We start from the raw sequence: 24,601 nt of genomic DNA on the forward strand, positions 1-24,601 counted from the left end.
GGCCCGATGAACTCCCTCTTCTGGTAAAGAAAGGTAGTGAGCCTGATTATCAAGCACCTGAGACTAATGATGATGACTGGCTGAGTGGAGTTACTGACTGGATATAAGGCCGCCGACGCCCTTCTGCCCTGCGGGTGATTTCTCTGAGGGATCCTTGGAGACCAGTCTGAATTCCTGCTCTTCTAAAGCTAAGTTTTCTGCTCAGCTTTTTGCATTTATGCTTTGACTTTGTTTTGCGTTGTTTTTCTGGATTTCTGCCATTCCCTGCTGGGGTGAGCTGAATTCCTTTAGCTCTGTCTTCAGAAAATACCTGAGTGCTGATATAGTTTTTGAAGCCTAGCTGCTTCAGGGTCTTTTTCCATATCAGCCTGTTGGCTTTGTCTTTGATAGGGTTTTGGCAGATTGCAGACAGCAACCTTCCTTTCCTGTCCTGTTTAGTTAGCTTGGGCCCCATCGTTTGCTCAGCCTATCTTTCTATCTTTGTGAGTGTTTTTTCATCTTGCTTCACCGTCATTATATGTTGGGGGCTGCCTTTTACTTTGGGGTCTGCTCTGGGGCAGTTTAGATTTCCTTTTCTGTCTTTAGGCTATTTAGTTCTCCGGCTGTGATCGAGGGGTCTAGGGCTCCGTAGGAACCCCCCACGGCTACTGCTAGTTGTGTTGATAGGTTCAGGTGTCTGCAATCTGAATGTTGCCAACTTCTCCGGTTTTCTGGACGTAGGTTCTATTTTTGTGTCTGCCTCCTATGGTGACTCTATCATAACAGAATCACCCGCCATACCGCAGATCCTAGGGTACTCAATAGCAGGAAAGAATTGTAAAAAAAAAAAAGTGTGTATATTTTTTCCTCTATATCTCTGAGGCCGTAGGGGGAATTTTTTTTTTCTCTCAATGGAGATAAAGCAATTGTCTGATCGTGTGGAGCAGCTCGCTGTGGAAGTGCGGGGAATTTCCACCTACCTTGCTCATTCACATGCTGCTGAACCAAAGATTCCTACACCTGATGTATTTTTTGAGGATCGGTCTAAATTTTTGAATTTCAAAAATAATTGTAAATTATTTTTTGCCTTGAAGCCTAACTTGTCAGGGAGCTCCGCGCAGCAGGTTAAAATTGTCATCTCTTTGCTGCGTGGCGATCCCCAGGATTGGGCGTTTTCTTTGAAACCAGATGATCCTATTCTGACGCATTTTTTCAAGCCTTGGGGTTGTTGTGTGACGAACCTAATGCTATTGATCAGGCTGAAAAGACCCTGCTGGCATTGAACCAGGGTCGAGATTCTGCAGAATTGTACTGTCAAAAATTCCAAAAGTGGGCGGTACTTACTACCTGGAATGATAATGCCTTGGCTGCTCTCTTTCGGAAGGGTTTGTCAGAAGCCGTAAAAGATACTATGGTGGGATTTCCTGTTCCCTCTGGTCTGGACGATTCTATGTCATTAGCCATTCAGGTTGATCGTTTGCGTGAACGCAGGATTGCACGAGAGGTGCTGCCACCAGTTGAACAGGTGTCTGAACCTATGCAATGTGATAGAGTTTTGTCCAGAGAGCAGCGTCAGGAGTTCAGAAGGCGTAATAAGTTGTGTTTTTTCTGTGGAGATGCCTCGCATATTATTTCTGTCTAAATGAGAGAAACGCTTTGCACACACGTTTTCTGTTGGTGTGTTCAACCTAAGTTTCTTCTGGCTATTACTCTGATCTGCTCCCTGTCCACATTTTCCGCCAAGGCTTTTGTGGATTCGGGAGCAGCCCTAAACCTAATGGACTTGGATTTTGCTAAACGTTGTGGATTTCCGATGACACCCCTGCAGACGCCTATCCCTTTGAGGGGGATTGATGCTACTCCTTTGGCGAAAAATAAACCTCAGTTTTGGACCCAGGTGGTAATGCGGGTCGCCCCAGACCATCAAGAAAATTGCAGATTTTTGGTGTTGCATAATCTGCATGATACCATTGTTCTGGGGTTTCCCCGGTTACAAATTCATAATCCAGTTTTGGATTGGAAATCTGTGTCTGTGCTGAGTTGGGGTTGTCGGTGTGCCTTTAGTGAGGCTCTGGTGTTTTCCACCTCTCCTCAGTCGCATGATGTTCCTGAATATTTGGCGGACTTTTATGATGTATTTAGTGAGAATGAGTCTGCGTCTCTGCCTCCTCACAGGAGTTATGACTGTGCAATTGAACTGAGCCCGGGGTGTAAATTTCCAAAGGGTCGGCTCTTCAATTTATCTGTACCCGAGCACGAGGCTATGCAATCGTATATTAAGGAGGCGTTGGAGAAGGGTCATATTAGACCATCCTCGTCACCCTTAGGTGCCGTTTTTTTTTTTTTTGTAGCCAAAAAGGATGGATCATTAAGACCTTGTATTGATTATCGTGCCCTCAACAAAATTACTGTTAAATATCAGTATCCGTTACCCCTGATTTCGGATCTATTCTACAGAGTTAAAGGTGCTTGCTGGTTTACCAAGCTTGACCTCAGGGGGGCGTATAATCTTATTTGCATTAAGTATGGGGATGAATGGAAGACGGCGTTTAATACTCCGGAGGGACATTTTGAGTACCTGGTGATGCCTTTTGGGCTCACTAATGCCCCTTCTGTCTTCCAGTGCTTTATGAACGATATTTTCCGAGATTTTGTCGATAAATTTTTGATTATCTATCTGGATGATATTTTGATCTTCTCCAAGGAATGGGATTCTCATGTGGAACATATTTGGACTGTGTTCCGGATCTTGAGGGAGAATTCCCTGTATGTCAAAGGATCTAAATGCCTTTTTGGAGTACAGAGGATTTCTTTTTTGGGATTTATTTTGTCTCCGTCAACTATTGAAATGGACCCGGCCAAGGTACAGGCCATTTACGATTGGGTTCAGCCCACTTCTTTGAAGGCCCTCCAGAAGTTTTTGGGTTTTGCTAATTTTTATCGGAAATTTATAGCAAAATTTTCTAGTATTGCCAAGCCATTGACTGATTTGACTAAGAAGGGTGCTGATGTGTTAAATTGGTCTCCGGAGGCTGTTTCTTCCTTTCAGGAGCTGAAGCGAAGATTCACCTCCGCCCCGGTTTTGCGGCAACCTGATGTCTCACTTCCGTTCCAGGTAGAGGTGGATGCTTCTGAGATTGGTGCAGGAGCTGTTTTGTCCCAAAGGGATCCTGTAACATCTAAAATGAATCCCTGTGCTTTCTTTTCCCGAAAGTTCTCTCCATCTGAACGTAACTATGATGTGGGGAATCGGGACCTGTTGGCCATGAAATGGGCATTTGAGGAGTGGAGACATTGGTTGGAGGGAGCTAAACATCAAGTCGTGGTCCTCACTGACCACAAGAATTTGATTTACCTAGAGTCGGCTAAGCGCTTGAACCCTAGACAGGCTAGGTGGGCCTTGTTTTTTACACGTTTTGATTTTGTGGTTTCTTTTCTTCCTGGAACTAAGAATGTCAAGGCAGACGCCCTCTCTAGGAGCTTCTTTGCTGATTCTCCTGTGGTGACCAAGCCTGCTACCATCTTAGGTGAAAGGGTAGTTCTTTCTGCCATCTCGCCCGATTTGAGACATGCTCTAGAAGAGTTCCAGGAGGACAAACCTGAGCGTTGTCCCAGTGGAAAGTTGTATGTTCCTGACCAGTGGAAGAAGAGAGTGATGTCTGAAGTTCATTGCTCTGCTTTGGCTGGTCATCCAGGTTTTTTTGGTACTAGAGATCTGGTGAGTCGGTCTTTTTGGTGGCCCTCCTTGTCTCGTGATGTCAGGAATTTTGTGCAGTCCTGTGGGACTTGCTCCCGGTCTAAATCGTGTTCTCGCTCTAGTGGGTTGTTGATGCCTTTGCCTGTCCCCAAGAGGCCATGGACCCATATTTCAATGGATTTCATCTCTGATATGCCTGTCTCTCAAAGGATGACTGTTATTTGGGTGATTTGTGATAGGTTCTCTAAGATGGTTCATCTTGTACCACTCCCTAAGTTGCCGTCTTCCTCTGAGTTGGTGCCCCTGTTTTTGCAACAGGTGGTTCGCTTGCACGGGATTCCTGAGAACATTGTATCTGACAGAGGAGTTCAGTTTGTGTCTAGATTTTGGAGAACTTTCTGTTCCAAGCTGGGAAGTCAGTTGTCCTTCTCCTCTGCTTTTCACCCTCAGACCAATGGGCAGACAGAGAGAACAAACCAGACCTTGGAGTCGTATTTGAGATGTTTTATTTCCGCTGATCAGGATGATTGGGTTTCATTTTTGCCCTTGGCCGAATTTGCTTTAAATAATAGAGCTAGTTCTGCCACTTTGATGTCACCTTTTTTTTTGTAACTTTGGGTTTCATCCTCGATTCTCTTCAGGGCAGGTGGAGTCTTCTGCCTGCCCAGGTGTTGACACTGTGGTGGAGAGAATGCACCAGATCTGGGACCAAGTGGTGGATAAGTTATCTCTCTCCCAGGAAAAGGCCCAGCGGTTTTCCAACCGACATAGGACCATTGGTCCCCAGTTTAAGGTTGGTGATATGGTGTGGTTATCATCAAAAAATATTGCTATGAAGGTGGCTTCTCCTAAGTTTAAGCCTAGATTTATTAGACCTTACAAGATTTTGGAGATTATTAATCCGGTCTCTTTTCGTTTGGCTCTTCCTGTCACATTTAAAATCCATAATGTGCTCCATAAGTCTTTGTTGAAGAGGTTTGTTGAACCTGTTGTTCCGGGGGTGGCACCTCCAGACCCTGTATTGGTTGAAGGTAACATGGAATATGAGGTAGAGAAAATACTGGATTCCCGTCTGGCTAGACGGAGACTCCAGTATTTGGTTAAGTGGAAGGGTTATGGTCAGGAGGATAATTCCTGGGTCTCTGCCTCTGATATTCATGCCAAAAGATTGGTGCGTGCCTTTCATCGGGCTCACCCTGATCGCCCTGGTGGCATGGTTGAGGGTTCGGTGACCCCTCCTCAAGGGGGAGGTACTGTTGTGAGTTCATTTTCCCCTTCACCACTGAGGCCCGATGAACTCCCTCTTCTGGTAAAGAAAAGTAGTGAGCCTGATTAAGCACCTGAGACTAATGATGATGACTGGCTGAGTGGAGTTACTGACTGGATATAAGGCCGCCGACGCCCTTCTGCCCTGCGGGTGATTTCTCTGAGGGATCCTTGGAGACCAGTCTGAATTCCTGCTCTTCTAAAGCTAAGTTTTCTGCTCAGCTTTTTGCATTTGTGCTTTGACTTTGTTTTGCGTTGTTTTTCTGGATTTCTGCCATTCCCTGCTGGGGTGAGCTGAATTCCTTTAGCTCTGTCTTCAGAAAATACCTGAGTGCTGATATAGTTTTTGAAGCCTAGCTGCTTCAGGGTCTTTTTCCATATCAGCCTGTTGGCTTTGTCTTTGATAGGGTTTTGGCAGATTGCAGACAGCAACCTTCCTTTCCTGTCCTGTTTAGTTAGCTTGGGCCCCATCGTTTGCTCAGCCTATCTTTCTATCTTTGTGAGTGTTTTTTCATCTTGCTTCACCGTCATTATATGTTGGGGGCTGCCTTTTACTTTGGGGTCTGCTCTGGGGCAGTTTAGATTTCCTTTTCTGTCTTTAGGCTATTTAGTTCTCCGGCTTTGATCGAGGGGTCTAGGGCTCCGTAGGAACCCCCCACGGCTACTGCTAGTTGTGTTGATAGGTTCAGGGGTCTGCAATCTGATAGTTGCCAACTTCTCCGGTTTTCTGGACGTAGCTTCTATTTTTGTGTCTGCCTCCTACGGTGACTCTATCATAACAGAGGACACAAGGAAAGACACAGCAGGGAAGGAAGCCATGGACAAGGAGAAAGGGAGATTAAGGTAGGACAGAGTAAAGACAGGGTACTGGAACCAAGACTCAAGGGCCAGGATATTCAGCCTCCTGGCAGGCAGACAAGGTACAAGGCAAGACAAGAAGTATTCCTCCAGAGAAGGAGGAAATACACAGAACAGGGCCTGGCTTCCTCAGCAGCAAGATACTAACTGAGATTAGACATTGCACAGGCAATGTTTCAGTGGGTGTGGCAAAACTAAATAGTCAAGGGCTCTAGGTGATTGATCAGGGACAGATTAGGCAGGTGCACCCTGACTGCATAAGAATGAGAGTTCTGGCGCCGCCCCCCTATACACACAGTCAAGAAACATGGAGAGCAGAAGCACGGAGCACAGGACTGGCAACAGACAGATTTCACAGCATGGCTTAAAGCAGAAAGTAAGTTGGTGTGCGAGGGATGGGAGGCCATGCAGTGATGCCAGCAGGGTTGTTACACCACCATTCCTCTTGCTCTTGTGAGGCGGTAATTAAAAATGCGTTTTGTTCTTGTCAATCCTCTGCTACAGTACGGTTTCAAAAGGTGTTCTGACAGCTGGAAGGCTTCATCCCCTACACAGACAAAAGGCATAGGTGGGCCAGATGTTTGCGGCAGCGGTCTAGGGGGTGGAAACTGGAAGGTGTTTCCATAAAGTCTACGCCCCATGGCTGACAGTTTGAAAACTTGAGTCATTAGAGCGGCCATAGGCCCCTATATCAACAGCAATAAATTTGTATTCCGCATCAGCGATGGCCATGAGGACAATAGAAAAATATTTCTTGTAATTGAAATATTCTGATCCCGATCCTGCTGGCTTTACAATGCGGATATGTTTCCTGTCCACAGCGCCCAAGCAATTTGGAAACTGACATATCTGTAGAAACTTGTCAGCAATTTCAATCCACCTCTCTGTTGTGGGCTCTGGTAAAAACTCATCAACTAAAGAGTCCCACAGTGCATGGCATGTGTACTTCACAATTCCAGATATGGTGGAATTCCCAAGTCTGTACTGAAAATGGAGTGACGAAAGGGATTCTCCAGTTGCAAGAAATCTGGGAGGAATTAAAAAAAAAAAAAAAATTAGTTGAAAATCAGAGCATTACATACCAAAACTCAGCTCTAACTTGGAGATACAAACTGCCACCAAGATTCCAGTGAAAGTGTGCTCTGATGCGAGCAGATCCAATAAATGTGTCTTACCTTAAAGTCACCATCAGACGCTCTGCGGGTGAAACGGAGAAGCGGCAATAGGTGTCCGATCTTCTTATGAGGTGTGCAATGCGCTCCAACAAGTAATCAAAATTCTCCATTTTTTCATCCGAACATATGCAAAAAATTTCTCCGGGTTTCGTCTAAGGTCCATGCACAGTGTAGAATAGACCCCACGCGTCATTCTCTTGGCTGTGATGGGGTGGATCCACAAACGGCGGCGACGTCGCTGATGCATGATGTGCTGCTGTCTCGCTCTCTCCTTCTCCAGAACAATCACCCTCAAACGATTCGCCTCCGCTGTAAAATCCACCAAATTCTTCAAAATATTTCCAATCACAACATCCATCTTCGCCAGTCACTTGCTCTTCTCTCCAACCTGCACTTTCTCCTCTACAACCTGTCAAAGATGGGCAGTAGGAACACGGTATATATAGGTTTTCAGTAGCCAATCCCATTTGGAAGCTCCCAAGGGGCGTTTTTAAAAACCGGATCCATCGAAAAACGGATGAAACGGATGAGACTAATCCGGTTTTTGGTCGGATGCGCAAGACGGATCCGGCACAAAACCGGATCCGTCACATCCGGTTTTACATAACATTTGCCGGATCCAGCGCTCTGGCGCGACGCCGGATCGTGCCTGATGGCGAAAAACTGATGTGTGAAAGTAGCCTTATTGGGCAGCTACAATTTAAGCATACTCTTAAGATTCATATATGCAGATGTACCTTTGGGGGATGTAGATGTCATGTGAGGATGTAGATGACAGAGGAGCCAGAAGACTGCAGCATCTGAGTTCTCATACTCCTGCACCAAATAGAAGCACTTCTCCCTTATACAGTATTAAATGGTGCAGGTTCCTTTCAGCAGTGCAGGAGTTAAACTGTTCAGCTTGTAGTCTCTGTAGCTTTTGGAGAATCTCAGCTGTGCAGTATCAGCCACTCCCCTTTCCTATATGGTCTCGCCTCTGGCAATCTGGATTGCCAGTGCTAGTCTTGTACTGCCTAGCGAAGGCGTGGAGGATTTCGGGGTGTTCAGTAAAGGCGTTTTGGAGAGTTCTGTGACTGTTGCTAGGTGTTTTTTGGCTTTGTGCAATACGTCATCTTCTCCTATTTGGTTGTCCTTCCTTTTCTACCCAGTGTTCACCAACTGTTGTCTGAGTGCATAGTTGAATGACTGCTATATTCATTTATCCCTGTATGTCCTTCCTTGTTTGTCTGGTTTGTGTATTCCTCCCTACTTCCCTGGTTGGGGAAGTGGAGAGATAAAGGCTTATTCAGGAGTACAGCAGTGTGTGTGGTCCTAGAATGTTCCCCACCAGAAGTATTCTGTGAAGGGATAGCCAGGGATCCACTACAGTTAGGAAGAATCCCTTACCCCAGGCTATCTGGCCACAGAATAGTGAAAGTAGACTTCAGCAAACTTGATGCTCAAGTGATCATTGACTGGCTTAATTTTGAATGACCTATCAAAGTTTGGGTCTTCTTAGTGTAGAAAATGAACATTAGCACTGAAATGCAAAAATCTCAAAATCGCAGTTTCATATCCATGCAAAAAAATTGAAGTGTTATATAAAAAACCCCCAAAACACTCCGTTATTGCCGTGTTTCTGGAATCCTCGCTATCCTTATGTAAAGCACAAGACCCCAAAACTGCATTATTTCCATCACACCTACAGGGATTCAATTAGTGAATGATGAAATGGAGTTTTAGGCAAGAAATTGGTGGGCATATTAACTAGTCTTGGCCACCATGGGAGATATGAAGTTTTCAAAGAAAAAGTCTTTGAAATAGTAAATTTCTTTGAGGCCAGTGGTTTCAAATTGAATTCCTGAGCTTGTCACAAAATCAAGAATTTTAGGCTCAATCTTCGTGAGGTTCCACAGAAGACCTGTGGGTGTTGCCTCATCTGCAGTCCTGGGGTGTCTACCAGAGGCGGAGAAATAATAGAAGCTTGTGGTATATTCTTCCTTACTTCAAAAACAAAAAAACAAGCCATGGTTGGCAATGCCCAGCACTATTCTGGGAGTTTAATTAGGGTGTTTTACTGCCCCACTGGCCATCGCAGAGAGCTGATTACTCCTGCGGAGTGACTGGTCCGACACAAACATTCAGCCTTATTGAGAGGCAACACATGTCCCAGCCATACCATTATCTCTACCTGAACACAGCCTGCACCACCCAGCTATATTGGCCATGATGACTCCTCCATTACCAACGGTGCCACAGGGTTAATGCGTGCAAAGACAACACTTGCTACCATGGCCTGCAGTGTCTCCAAATTTGTCTCCCATCCAGCACATCAGGAAAGTCAACGATCTACAATTACAAATGGAGCTTGCAGCAGTGGACCTTCACGATTTCTGTGTCTAAGTGCATTCAGCATAGCAGGGCAGAACATTCTTCAAAGAACCATTAGTAATCTCATTGATAGTATGCCAAGATGCTCAAATGTGCATGACGCAAACACTTAATACAGAATAAATCAAGATCAATTTTGCTTCCATTTTTTTAATAATTTACATGTCTTTAACTTGTTTATAGATCCTGTGACTTCAATAATTCCACAACTTTTCCTTCATGCTGTTGTTGAACGTATTTGCAACATTTAAAGGTGTACTATGGGAATTAAAAAAAAAAAAAATATATTGCACTGTCCCTGACAATACCTCGTACAGCAGTGTGAAGCTCCCCGCTGTAACAGTCAGTCCAAGAAAAGGGGGTGTGGTCATGCCCCCTGTTCTCTACAAAGAGCCAGTTATTATCAGGTGATTGGCTGATAGTCACAGCATGGAACTGCATACTGATGTAACGCTCTGGTCATACCAGCCCCCTGATAATACCTCCTTGTCTGCAGTCGGAGGTGAGGGGGCATGGCCTGCTCCCTAATAGTAGCCCTGTAGTGAAGGAGATATTATCAGAAGAGTGGCTGCTACTAGAAGCAAAGCTGGGGCAAGCCACGCCCCATCATGTTCTGTTGCAGTGAAGGAGATAGAAATAGAAAGAAATAGCCAGCTCACCAGAGATCAAGCGCAGAAACTCGGAGCTCCGTGCGGACCAACGTCATAAACCATGGAAGGAAAGTTCTGCTCCAGCTGCTATTAAAATCTTCTTTAATGAAAAGCCATTAAAACATACAATGGTGAAGACTCTCCATATAACCACACCACAACAGAGATGACAGGCTACGCGTTTCGACCAGACGGTCTTTGTCAAAGCCATGTTTGAAATTTGCCTTAGATTTGACATATATATATATATATAGCTTAACGAATAAAACATCATATAAAAATCACATGATCACATCCAATTGGACACATGTAATCAAATACAAAATCTGCATAGAAGGAAAGATAGAAAAAAAAAAACCCAAAGTTTTCTTTTTCTTTTGAAAAAAAAAAGAAATTCAACAATAGTGCAACAATAGATCATGTCTTTTATTGAGACCGTTTGGATGTCTAGTATTTAAATGGTATATCCAAAATGCTTCCCGAGTAAGGAGAGCTGATTATTATCAAAAAATGATGGAATTATTATCAGATAGTACCCTGTTTCCCCGAAAGTAGGACCCCCCCGAAAGTAAGACAGGGTGGGGGTTACGGGGGGGTCCTTCAATGTAAGGCCTCCCCCGAATGTAAGGCAGGGTTGGGGTCCGCTGTGAAATGTAAGGCCCTTACCTTTGGGCCGCCGCTGTCCCCCATTGGGTCCCCAGGCTCCAGAGGTGTCCTCAGGTGCAGCTGGGCGGGTCCAGTGCTCATGGGGTTAACTCGCCGTGTTAACCCCGCAATCCGCCCAGCTCAACAGCTCATTGGCCGCCCCTGTTCCCCACGTCACCGCCGGCCCCCGGCTCGAGCACTGATTGGTCCAGCAGCTCGGGCTGTAATTGGCCGCCCCAGCCCCACATCACCGCTGTTTCCCTGCTGATTGGCACAGCGTTCCCTGCAGCACAGGCCTTCCGCACCCACAGCCGCACCGCAGAGGAAAACATCCAGCATTTAAAAACCAAGTAGGGAATCATGTACTGTATAGGGTATGGGGCAGTGGGATACGGCACTGTTATGGGGTGTGGGGCTGTGTGCAGTGGGATACGGCACTGTTATGGGGTGTGGGGCTGTGTGCAGTGGGATACGGCACTGTTATGGGGTATAACAGCATGTTAATAAATGTTAATTTATTGGTTAAAAAGAAATTGTCATTTTTTTTCGGCTAATGTAAGACCTCCCCCGAAAGTAAGACAGGGTGGGACTTTTTGGGGTAAAATTAATGTAAGACAGGGTCTTACTTTCGGGGAAACACGGTACCATCTATAAAAAACTACCGCATAACCCGTCAATAAGATTTAAGGAAATAAGTAGTGCTCTAATAAAGGAAGGTTCCAGTTTGGGGATTTTAACAGCCAGTCAAGCAGAATACTTGGAGGTAAAAAATCCCATTTTGCCAATAATACATGAGGTCCCCAAAATCCATAAATCTGAGGGTATTCCTCCTTTGCGCCCAATAGTATCGGGCATTGGCTCAAATAATGAGCATTTATGTCAGTGGGTAGATTTGCTGTTACAACCTTTAGTGCAGTGCACCCCGGGATACATCAGGGACTCCAAACAGGTTTTGGGGGCATTCTCCAAAAAAACTTGGTCATCCAAATATAGTTGGCTAACTTGTGATGTAATTTCATTATACACGTGCATTTTCCATGATATAGCCATACGAGCATTACAATTCCATTTTGTCAAATATAGCAATTTTTCATCTGAGCTGCAAAATTATATTCTACAAGTAGTTGAATTTCTTATGTCACATAATTTCTTCACGTTCAATGGAGAATTTTTTTTTGCAACTTAGAGGAGTTGCAATGGGAGCTAAATTCTCACCCTCCCTTGCAAATCTTGTAATGTCATTTTGGGAAATGGAATATATATATTCCATTGCCAACCCTTTTTCAAAGCAATTAATCTGGTATGGTAGATATATCGATGATACCCTCATCATTTGGGGTGGAGATATTTCTGCCATACCAGATTTTATAAAATATATTAATTCTAATAACTACAATATCAAATTCACGTATAACTACAGTTCTAACAATATTGCATTTCTGGATTTGTGTTTGAGTGGCACAGATGGTGCGGTCATTCATACCAAAACGCACCATAAACCATACAGTGGGAACACGGTGCTACATGCAAGGAGCAGTCATTCAAAACATACAATCAGGTCAGTCCCTGTTGGTGAATACACCAGAGTTAAACGTAATTGTAGCTCAGAAGAATCCTTGCAAGAGGAATTTGCACATGTTACCAATAAATTGACAAATCGCAATTATCCAAAATGGACCCTAACTAGAGCACAAAAAATAGTGCAAACCAAAGATCGAAATGACTTGCTGGCATCAAGCACAGAAAGGAAAAAAAAGGCAATAACTATGGGAAAAAACCCTATATATGTTTCCAGTATAGCCCGCAATTCACATCTATAAAAAATATTGTTCACAAGTTTCTACCCATCCTGCACCAGGATAATGAATTGGTTAAAATTTTATCATCAGGAATTAATGTGGTGTCAAGAAAAGCACCGTCTTTAGGGAGTATATTATCCCCCAGCATGTTTTCACTAACACATCACAAGCCTAAAGAAAACTGGTTAACGGTGAAGGGCTTTTACAAATGTGGTGCTAACATTTGTAAAATATGCAAATATGCCCAAATTTCTCAGGAATTCACTAATAATGATCATACTTCATGTTTTAAAATAAAAAATTATATCAATTGCAATTCTAGCAACATAGTGTATAAAATTAATTGTGAACAATGTGATTTATCCTATGTTGGTTGCACCTCGAGGCAGCTAAAAATAAGAATAAGGGAACATTTAAATGATATTAGCAATACAAATAATTTTATACGGAATGTCTCAGCAGTTTCCAAACATTTTATTGATTGCCACGCCCGCAATACATCTCACCTTAAAGTTCAGGGAATAGAAAAAGTAAACCTGTCATCCCGTGGGGGAGACATCAGGCGATGTCTCCTTACTCAGGAAGCATTTTGGATATACCATTTAAATACTAGACATCCAAACGGTCTCAATAAAAGACATGATCTATTGTTGCACTATTGTTGAATTTCTTTTTTTTTTCAAAAGAAAAAGAAAACTTTGGGTTGTTTTTTTTTCTTTCTTTCCTTCTATGCAGATTTTGTATTTGAATACATGTGTCCAATTGGATGTGATCATGTGATTTTTATATGATGTTTTATTCGTTAAGCTATATATATATGTCAAATCTAAGGCAAATTTCAAACATGGCTTTGACAAAGACCGTCTGGTCGAAACGCGTAGCCTGTCATCTCTGTTGTGGTGTGGTTATATGGAGAGTCTTCACCATTGTATGTTTTAATGGCTTTTCATTAAAGAAGATTTTAATAGCAGCTGGAGCAGAACTTTCCTTCCATAGTGAAGGAGATATTATCAGTGGGCTGGCTTGGGCTACTTAAAGCCCAAAACAGGCCACTCCCTCACCATGCCCCCTCTTCTCCGACTGGCTGTTAGGCTGTGTGCACACGTCCAGAATTCACATGGATTTTATGCGTTTTTGCCACGTTTTTTCGCTGCGAAAACGCATAAAATAAGCAAGACACTGTATTCACTGGCATTCCGCACATGCTGTGCTAATGCTGCGTATTTTTCCGCGGCAAAATCGTATCGTGGAAAAATACGCTGCATGCCCATTCTTTGTGTGGAATCACGGGAATTCCACACACATATGAAAGCATTGTTCCACTTACTTTCCGCATGTGGCTATGCCCACCATGTGCAAAGTAAGCGGAAAATGTGCGGATGGTACCTAGGGTCTGGAGGAGAGGAGATTCTCCTCCAGGCTCTGGGTACCATATCCCTGTAAAAGGAAGAATTAAAATAAAAAATTCTGATATTCTCAACTTCCTGCGTCCCACGCAGTGTCCCCAGGCCTCAGCGATGCTCCCGGCATCTTCCGGTCCCAGTGATGCCTTGCGACAATGACCATTGATGAAGTCGCGGTCTCGCAAGACCGCAGCGTCAAAGGTCATTATCGCAAGGCATCACTGGGAACGGGACTTGCCGGGAGCATCGTGAGGATCGGGAACGCTGCGCGGGACGCCGGAAGGTGACAAAAACACCATTTTTTATTTTTTATATCTTTTTGCTACTGATGCTGCATAGGCAGCCTCAATAGTAAAAAGTTGGTCACACTAGTCAAACACTATGTTTGACAAGTATGACCAACCTGTCAATCAGTCTTCCAAGCGATGCTACAGATCACTTGGAAAATGCTAGCATTCTGCAAGCTAATTACGCTTGCAATATGAAAAAGAGGAAAAAGATCATACCCATACAAAGGAGAACACCTCAACTGCATAAGAAAAATCCATAACTTTATTGGGCGGTATCAAAATAAGTGAGTAGAGACAAAAACACATTTAGCTTAGTGTAGGGACCCGTAAGCGTGGGGACCTTTGGCGCAGGTTACAGGTTCACGTATTTTAGCCAAAATATCAGCTAATACCTCACTAATTTTGTACTTTTTGCACTATATTTTTCGGGGTGCAGCTGAGCCCAGAGACGTCAGGTCTCGTATGAGGGGTGTTCACACTGGGATGCATTGAGGGTGTGCTGGCCAGCCTGCCTAATCGAATAGTAGGGGCGTGACTAATAGGCTGTGAACCAGATACTATGCAGTTCCCTTGTGTGAACAACACCCTATGCGGGCCTTTATTGTGCAAGTGTATACTGGACAGTCACCCCCTCCAGGAATGGGTAGGTAGAGAGTGGCTGTTAATCTGGTATTTTGCACCTGTGTTCCTAACATCTTGCTTTATGGGCTGGCTGCATCCTGCAGTGCATTTGTTCCTAGATCTGGGCAGGTAAGTGTTGCTGCCTTTTTGTCTGCTGTTCAAAGTATATACATGCAGCCGCACACTCCGGTCCCGAGTGACGGTGGCAGTGCCGGGTATTGATGAGAGAGACTCACATAAATTTCTCACATCACACTCACAAGTGTGACCCCCGGCCTTAAGCTTTCATCTTTCCATTTTTCGGATTAATTCTCACTTTTACTGAAAAATCACAAGGGGAAACATTACACGTGAAGTAGCTCCCTACACCCAGGTATCTCTTTGTTGCAATGCAAAGGATTTGTAAATATGTACAGCATATAAAAGTGCATATATACCTTATACTGTAAATATCTAATACAAATGAGCACAAATTCACCTTTTCTCCAAGTGCTGGTGATAATTTAGATATTAAAGAACCATCAGCTGCTATGATAGCACCTGGTTCCCCCTTTTCACCCTGAAATAATAATAAAAATGCAAGTTAGCAGCCTGAAAAAATACAACAAATATAAATATGTAATAAATAAATAAAATGTAATTTACAAAGCTATTAACTAGTCTGAAGTTATAAAACGGTGATTGTGAATAAGGTAATTGCATCTCCCAGAGTCGGAAAATCTCTGGTTTCAGATACCGGGGGTATCAGAGACCTTGGAGTACACAGTCAGGGTCGGTTTTTCCAGTCCTCCCCAACCATTAATAAAAGTGAGATCCAATGTAAAAATAATTTTTCTCTCTTCTGACATGATATAACATGTCAGAAGATATAGAATTGGTGTTCCCAAGCCCCCCACTATACCATAGTACTGGATCCACCATCCCCCAGCCCTCCTACTCTACATGAAGCAAAATGGTAGACACATGTGCCAATATCTACTAGCATTTGGCAACCACAGGGATTTTTCCTATTGGTTCCTGACTTTTGATCATTGTGATATAGCCAATCACAGTGATCAAAAACCCAATAATTAGTAAAAAAGACAGCACTTTGGCTGTGCATTGCTGTGCACCCCCTTGATCAACCCTACTTTTGTCATCCCCTTAGTCAGATTACATTTTTTTATATTATCAGCTTCACTTCTTACATTCTTTGATGTTAGTTTATGCGTTAGGATTTTCAAAATGATGACGATATGACAATAGGCATTAGACCTACCGGTAATTATTTTTCCAAGAGTCCATCCTGACAGCACCAGTGAGGATGTCCCTCGCCTCCTTGCAGAGACAGGAAGAGCACACAAGAGGTTAAAAACAGTCTCCACCCCCATTCCCTCAGTGTTTTTCCAAGTACCACACCATGGATGATGCAACTGAACACTTTATTTAGAGAAACATATTACGACATATGACATCATTAATTCGGGAAGGGAACTATCCGTGCTGTCAGGATGGACTCCTGGAAACATAATTACCGGTAGGTCTACTGCCTATTTTCCAGGACGTCCCTCCTGACAGCACCAGGGAAAATACCAAAGTATCCCCGTAGGGTGGGATGACTGCCTGGAGAACCAATCTCCAGGAAGCAGTCTGTTGGTTACATAACACATCTAATTTGCAATGCTTACAGAATGTGTCCAACCTGGACCAGGTTGCGGCCCTACAGATTTGGTTAACTGAAGCCCCTTGCTCTTTCCGCCCAGGAAACTGACAAAGCTCGTGTTGAGTGAGCTTTTAACCCTTCTGGGGGAGGAACCCCCTGAGAAACATAGGCTAAACTGATTAGCGATGTTATCCATCTCGCGATGGAGGCTTTTGAGGCTTTTCTCCCTTTGTTTTTCCCCCCAAAGAGTAGAAAAAGGTTATGGTCCTGTCTCCAACCTTGCGTGGCCCTGATGTAATCAATAACTGCCTGGCGTACGTCTAATTCGTGCAGGGCCCTTTTTTTGTCATTTGAGGGGTTCTCACAAAAGGAAGGTAAAATTATTTCCTGGTTTAAGTTTTGGACTGACGCAACTTTGGGCAAAAAGGTGGGGTCTAATCTCATGAGTATTCGATCCTCCCAGATTCGGAGATATGGGTCTCGGATAGATAGCGCCTGTATCTCACAAATCCGTTTTGCAGTGGTGATCGCCACTAAGAATTCTACCTTCATGGTTTGATGTGAGATGGGCATCTCCTGACTCTGGATAAAGGAATCTGAGCAAAGGGACCGCAGGACAAGACTAAGATCCCATGGGGGGACTGACCTCCTGACTGTGGGACGTAACCTCTGAGTTGCCCTGATAAATCTTATTACCCAGGGATGGGATGCCAAGGGGTGGTCCAGAAATGCGCTTAATGCCGAGATCTGGACCTTCAGCGTGCTAGGCCTAAGTCCTTTATTAAAGCCTGCCTGAAGAAAATCCAGTATCTTTGGGATGTCTGGCTTTCCCTCCGCTGAGTCGGGCCTGCCACAATCCAGACAGAATCTTTTCCAAATTTTGTGGTATATCGCTGAAGTTACGGGTTTTCTGCTGGCCTGAATAGTCAATATGACCTGGTCTGACAGGCCTCGAGCCCTCAGGATCTGCCATTCAGGATCCAGGCTGACAGGTGAAGTCTCCCTGGATCTTGGTGAAGTATCGGCCCTTGGTGAATGATGTCTTCCCTCTGTGGAAGCAGGAGTGGTCGATCTTCTGCCATAATCCCCAGGAGTGGAAACCAGCTGCTTTTTGGCCAATAAGGTGCTATCAGTAGCACTCTTGCCTGATCCTCCTGAATCTTCCTGAGGATGGCTGGAATGAGAGCTATCGGGGGAAATGCATATGAGAGAGTCTGCCCCCACTTTTGGCTTGGGGCGTCTACTCCTTCTGGATTGTCCAACGGATTCGGAGAGAAAAACCTGTACGTCTTCATATTCTTTCTGGTTGTGAAGAGGTCTATCTGCGGACTTCCCCAGCGCTGGCATAAGTTCTGAAAGATCTCTGTGTTCAGCTCCCACTCCGTAGGACAGATCTTCTGCCTGCTTAAATAATCTGCCACTGTGTTTTGCGACCCTTCAAGATGGACGGCTGTTACTGACAGAACCGTATTTTCTGCCCAGGAAAAGGTCTTTTTTGCCAGGTCCTGGAGTGCCCAATGCCTTGTTCCTCCTTGATGCCGGAGGAAGGATACCGCCGTCACATTGTCCAATAGAATCTTGACATGTTGATTTCTTAGTTTGTCCTGTTTTCTTCTTAGGGCCTCCCATGTGGCGTAAAGTTCCTTGTAGTTGGAGGAGGTGGACCGCATGTTTGCTGGCCATTCTCCCTGAAAAATTCTGCCTTCTAGATGAGCCCCCCAGCCCCATTTGCTGGCGTCTGTAGTGATTATGACGCATGGGGAGGTGATCCAGGGGACACCTTTCCTTAGGTTTTGTCGCTGCATCCACCACACCAGGGATCTTTTCACTGCTGGAGACGAGGCCATTTTCTTGTCTAGGGAGGTCTGGTGACGATCCCAGGCAGCCAGTACTTCTTTTTGATGGGTTCTCGCAAGGAACTGTGCCCATCGGAACAAGGGATGCAGGATGTCATGAGGCCCAGAGCCTATTCTGAAGGAAACGCGGCCTTTTTGAAGTTTCTTCATGCTGTCCCATATCCTTGTCTGTTGTTATGGTGGTAAGAAGGAAGTTCTGCTTCTGGAGTCCAGTAGTATCCCCCCAAAAAAATCTTTCTTCTTTTTGGTACTAGGTTCGATTTTTCTTTATGATCCAGCCCAGAAACTCTAGAACCTCTATTGTCTTCTCCTTGTGTCGCCGTAGTTCTGCTGCCAATCTCGCCACCAGGAGGAAGTCGTCTAGGTATGGAATGATGATTATTCCGCGATTTCTTAGGAACGCCCCACTTCCTCAATTAGCTTCGTGAAGACTCGAGGTGCCAAGGCCAGACCAAAAGGAAGACACTGAAATTGAAAGTGGCAGGTCCGATTCTGAAGTCTTACTGCAAACCTCAGGAATCTCTGTGACATTGGGTGAATTGGCACCTGATAGTAGGCACTTTTCAGGTCCAGGGTACACATCAGGGCATTCTTGTCTATCAAATGGACTGTGGATCTGATTGACTCCATTCGGAATTTTTTGTACGTGACCCAGGCATTTAAGGGTTTCAGATCTATAATGGTACGGGATTCTCCGGATGGCTTTGCGATGGCAAATAGGGACGAATAGTGGCCCGTCCCAATTTCTGCCCGGGGAACCGGAATTACCACCCCTAAGTTTGCCAGTTCTGTCACGTCGACCCACATCTGGGAGTAGTCTTTTATTCTGCGGGGAGAAATGGACCTTTCGGGGGGAGGGGATGAAAATTCTATTTGGTAACCCTCTGCTATTGTCCTCAGTACCCACTGATTTTTTTTTGATCTGAGACCACTGGGAACTGAATTCTCTGAGTCGACCCCCTATGTTGGTATAGTCATGTTCTCCTGGATCTAGTACATGATCCAGAAGGGGGCTCTAGATCTTCCAGCTCTAGAGTGGATGCTACCGTATGAACCCCTCTGAGAGCTCCCCTGGTACCTATAGTACTGCTGCCTTCTATATCCCCCAGGTCTACGAAAGGGCTGGTCCCTAGGCTTCTTTTCCTCAGGGAACCCTTTCTTTACATCGGATGCTTTTTCTAATATATCATCCAATGCTGGGCCAAAGACTTTTAACCCAGAGAATGGAAGGGCACAGAGCTTGTTTTTTAGAGGCTCCGTCACCAGTCCAGGTCTTTAACCAGATGGCTCTGCGTGCCGAATTTGACAAAGAGCCATTCCGGGCGGCAATTCTAACAGATTCCGCCGATGCATCGGCTATAAAGGCTGTGGCTGACTTCATGATCGGAAGAGAATCTATAATTTCCTCCCTTGGGGTTTTATTAGTTAAATGTTCCTCTAATTGGCCCAACCATAAACACATAGACCTTGCTACCGAAGTAGCTGCTACGTCTGTTTTAATTAAGGCTGCTGATGTTTCCCAGGCCCGCCTTAGTAGGTTATCCGCCTTCCTATCCATGGGGTCCCTCATGGAGTCCCTCAGACTAGACGCGTCCTCAAAAGGGATCGTTGTTTTCTTGGCTACTTTTGCCACAGGGACATCAATCTTGGGAACTACTTCCCATTCTTTAATGTCCTCGGGGTCGAAGGGGAGCCATCTCTTAAAGTCCCGGGATATCACGAGACATTTTTCCGCCTCCTCCCATTCCTCCAGGACCATAGCTCGCACATGGTCGTTCACTGGAAATACTACTTTCCTCTGCGCCCTAAGACCTCCTCAGTCTGCATTGTGTCTCTGACCGCCTGAACCAGATTGTCTGTATCATCCGAGGAAAAGAGGTATCTTTTCCCATACTCCGGTTCGCTAGTGCCCAGCTCGCCTTCTTCCTGATCCGACTCCGAGGAGTAGGAACCTTCCTCCGAACTAAGCTCCATCTCCTGTCTGGTTCGCTTAGTGCTGGGGCCTGGACTGGCTGGATGTGGCTGGAACAAGGTGGCCACGGAAGCCTGGACCTCCTCTCGAATCAGCGATCTCATCTCCGATAGGAGGGACGGCTGTTCGCCTTTCATTACTTTGGCCGTACAAGTGTCACACAGCAACTACTTGTGCTTGCTGGGGAGCTTAACTCTGCATACGGGACACTTGGGGTATGTGCACACGGTGCGGATTCTGCTGCGGTTCCGCAGCGTTTCTGCACCTGCGGGTCCGCTGCAGATTCTGCTGCGTTGTACAGTACCTTTTATTTCCTATGGAAATAGAAAAAAAGCTGTGCACATGCTGCGTTTTTTTCCGCGTGGTTTTGCTGCGGTTTACAATCCGCAGCATGTCAATTGTTTGGTGCAGAAACGCTGCAGTTTTACACCTCATCCATTATGATTTACCTGCGGTTTCCTCTACAAAATCCGCACACCCAAAAAACTACGTGTGCACATAGCCTTATTGGGCTTCCCTGGGTCTTTCTCCGCCTGTTTGGTCGTGGGAATGGGCGCTGTCGGTTGTGCCTTTTCCTGCATAGTGCAAGAGAGGGACAGTCAGGCTCTGATCTGGGCCTTCCGGGTGTCGGTCGGTCTGCGCTATGCGCACTTACCCCATCCGGGTCGATTCTGCCCTGGCTCTCCATCGCTGTTGAGAGCCTCTGTGAGGTCAGGACAGGAGGGTGCTGCCTGTCTCGCTGATACCGTGCTCTGCTCCTTCAGAGCGCCCGCCGGCGGCCTGTATTTCCGGCGCTCTGACGTCACCGGAAGTGCGTTGCGGTCTCTGTACACGCGACTTCCGGTCCCCGCGCTGCTGCCGGCATCGGAGCTAAGAGCCTGCGCTGCAGGAGGAAGCAGCTCTACGTAGGGGGCTCGTCCTCCCCTGGTCTCTGTGGCTGAGGGACCCCCACCCAGGAGGGTTTCAGCGCCAGGGTCGCTTCACAGGAGGAAGGATTGTCAGTGCCGCCCGATCCCCCTGGACCCCTCCGGTAAGCCGACTCCTTTTGTGCGTCCCTCCGTGCAGGGACAGGAAGAAACACTGCGGGAATGGGGGTGGAAACTGTTTTTAACCTCTTGTGTGCTCTTCCTGTCCCTGCAAGGAGGCGAGGGACGTCCTCCCTGGTGCTGTCAGGAGGGACGTCCTGGAAATATTCAATATGATAACCTAATGTTATCAAATTCTATGTAGTTCAAAATGCTCACTATACTTCTGGATAAAATCCTTAAGGAGTATAGTTTCCAAAATGGGGTCATTTGTGTGGGGGAATTTGCTGTTTAACTCCTTTCTGACAAAGGACATAATGATCCTTCCATGTGCCCTGGGCCTATCTCATCAGTTACATATCATTACGTCATCGCGATGGCTCACAAACATGTTCCCATGTGCGCGGGCGATCGCTGTTGGGTGTCAACTGATTCTGACAGCTGACACCTGGCACTAGGTGCCAGGAGTTGTCACAGACAACTACCAGCACTTTAACCCCCGAAATGCTGCAATCAAACATGATCCCAGCATTCTGGAAGCCGGCAGAGGGCTGACAGATCCTCTGCCTTTGGATCAGGGACCCTGTGGCAGGACGCAGGGTTCTGATCGTTGCCATGGTGACCCGATGTTGTCATGATAGCATCTGGGTCACCAGACCTAGGAAACTTGCTGATCATGCGCAGTCTCTCTGTCAGTGCAGAGCTGACAGTTTCTGCAGAATGGGGAGGCTGCTTCATCTCTATGCTATAGAAGTGATCAGCCTGCAAAAAATGATTGTCCCATATTGGGACAAAGTGAAAAAGTTAGAAAAAAAAATAAACTTTTTTTAAATAATTGAAAAAAACAAATTAATAAAAATCTAAATATATTCTATCTCTAAATAAATATTTGAATGAGAAAAAAAAAAAAAAATAGAAGTATCGCCATGTCCGCAATGACCTGACCTATAAAGCTGTCTCACCAGTTAACCCCTTTAGTGAACACCATAAAAAATAAAAAACAAAGCAAAAAACAGTGCTTTATCATACCGCCGAACAAAAAGTGGAATAACACGTGATCAAAAAGACTGATATAAATAAACATGGTACCACTGAAAACATCATCTTGTCCCACAAAAAACAGTTATACAGCTCTCAGTGAAAAACAAAAAAATTATAGCTCTCAGAGAAAAGCGATGCAAAAATAATTACTTTTTCTATAAAATATTTTTCATTGTATGAAAGCGCCAAAACATAAAAAAAAATATAAATGAGGCATCTCTGTAATTGTACTGACTCGAAGAATAAAACTGCCTTACCAATTTTATCACACACAGAACGGCATAAACCTCCCTCCAAAAGAAATTCCTGAATTGCTGTTTTTTGTTCATTCTGCCTCCCAATAATCGGAATAGAAAGCGATAAAAAAAGTAATGTGCCCAAAAATGGTAACAATAAAGATGTCAACTCATCCCACAAAAAAATAAGACCTTACATGATTCTGTGGGCCAAAATATGGAAAAATTATAGCTCTCAAAATGTGGTGATGTTAAAACTATTTTTTGCAATAAAAAGTGTCTTTTAGTGTGTGACAGCAGCCAAATATAAAAACCCAATATAAGGCCTCTTTCACACGTCCTGATATTTTCAGTACTGAAAAAAATGGTACCGGAGATGTTAGAGTCTGTGTGTGTAATACATGTGGCACACGTGTGGCATCTGTGTGCCGCATCAGTACCACATGGATGGGCGCCAGGGAAGAAGCGTTACAGTAAGCACTGTTCCCCGGCGCCGGGTGCTGAACACGGCTCTCATCATTCTCCCCTGCACTAACAGTGATCGGCACGAGCAGGGGAGAATGATGAGAGTTATATTTAAGTGATAAGACAGCAGGCGGCGGCTGATGGGACTTTTACTCCCATCAGCTTTCCCCTACTGCCGCTATAGCTGATCTGGGGTGTTCATCAGCGACCACCTGCGTTATAAATAAATGAAAAAATGTGGACTCACCCTGTATTTTCTATAATCAGCCAGGCAAACCTCACAGCTTGGGGTTGCAACCCTTGGCTGTCGGCTTCAGCAAGGTTGGTCATCAAGAATAGAGGGGTCCCCACTTTTTTTTAAATTATTTAAATAAGTAAAAAGGGGTGTGGGGTCCAGGTCCACCCCCTTTTTGACAACCAGCCTTGATAAAGCTCACAGCTGGGGGCTGGTATTCTCAGGCTGGTAAGGGGTCATGATATTGGCCTCCCCACCCTAGAAATAGCAGCCCGCAGCCACCTAGAAAGGAACATATGTTAGATGCACCAATTCTGGAGCTTTGCCTGGCTCTTCCCACTTGCTCTGTAGCGGTGGCAAGTGGGGTTCATATTTGTGGGGTTTGACACCTTTGTATTGTAAGGTGACATCAAGCCCACAGCTTAGGGTCCCGTTACATTTAGCGATGCACCAGCGATCCCGACAATGATAAGACCTGGGCAGGATCGCTGGTGCATCGCTAAATGGTCGCTAGTGAGCTGCCAAACCGGCAGATCTCCCCAGCGACGCAGCAGTCCGTCGGCGGTCGTTCTTACCTGTCACACGGCAGCGATGATGACTTCCGCCTGCGTCCATGCGTCACTAGTCGGCGCCAGAGGGACACCAGCGAGGAAGAAATGGCCCAGGACGTTCGTGCGCGATCAGCGATATCTAGCGGGGGGGGCGGTCGCAGGTACTTGTCACACAAAGCGAGATCGCTAGCGTTATCGCTTTTGCGTCACAAAATTGGTGACACTTTAGCGATATCGCTAGCGATCTCGCTATGTGATACGGCAGTGTCTGTCTTTTTAGGATTGCATAAGAGTGCCATTGACCACAGTTTTGTGCACTTCTGAAAAAGGACACCGCTGAACAGAGGCCAGACAGAGTCCAGGGTAACTCTACTGCCTATCTATAGTGAATGGATCCCTCAAGGGTTTCATCTGAATCACGCCACTTGGAAATTTAGATGGAAACCCCAAAGTAAGTGGTCAGCATACAGCGCCAGATAAATGTGATCCCAAACATTATGTAAAATGTTCCCAATGAAAGCTTCAACTCAATCCACAAAAAAAGCAAGCCCTCATATAGGCCGCCAACTGTTAACAGAAGTATAGGGGCTTCCACATTACTGGTAGCACAAAGGCTCTGGAAAAGCTAAATGTCTCCTCACTCACCAAAAGAAATTCAGCAAATTCTCTGCTCACAAATCCAAATGTCTCCCTCCCTTCTGAGCCCCACAGTATACCTAAACCACATATAGAGTCCACATTTGGCATTTCTGAAGCAATGAGAGCCTGCCTAACTTACAGTTGCATGCCTCCAGAAAGACGGGTTGGGCATAATGTACTGGTGAC

General features: G+C 45.3%; 1 protein-coding gene across 4 annotated transcripts in view; it reads right to left on the minus strand.

Moving 5' to 3' along the window:
- Positions 1-24,601, minus strand: part of COL15A1 (collagen type XV alpha 1 chain) — a 1,161,047-nt gene that overhangs the window by 371,642 nt on the left and 764,804 nt on the right. For all 4 annotated transcript variants that reach the window (XM_073587711.1, XM_073587710.1, XM_073587708.1 and 1 more), the window contains one exon: positions 15,232-15,312. In XM_073587711.1, the coding sequence (XP_073443812.1) occupies positions 15,232-15,312 (81 nt within the window). The remainder of the gene's footprint in view (positions 1-15,231; positions 15,313-24,601) is intronic.

The sequence above is a fragment of the Dendrobates tinctorius genome, unplaced genomic scaffold, assembly GCF_039654945.1.
Source record: "Dendrobates tinctorius isolate UK_male_01 unplaced genomic scaffold, ASM3965494v1 ptg000102l, whole genome shotgun sequence".
Taxonomy (NCBI): domain Eukaryota; kingdom Metazoa; phylum Chordata; class Amphibia; order Anura; family Dendrobatidae; genus Dendrobates; species Dendrobates tinctorius.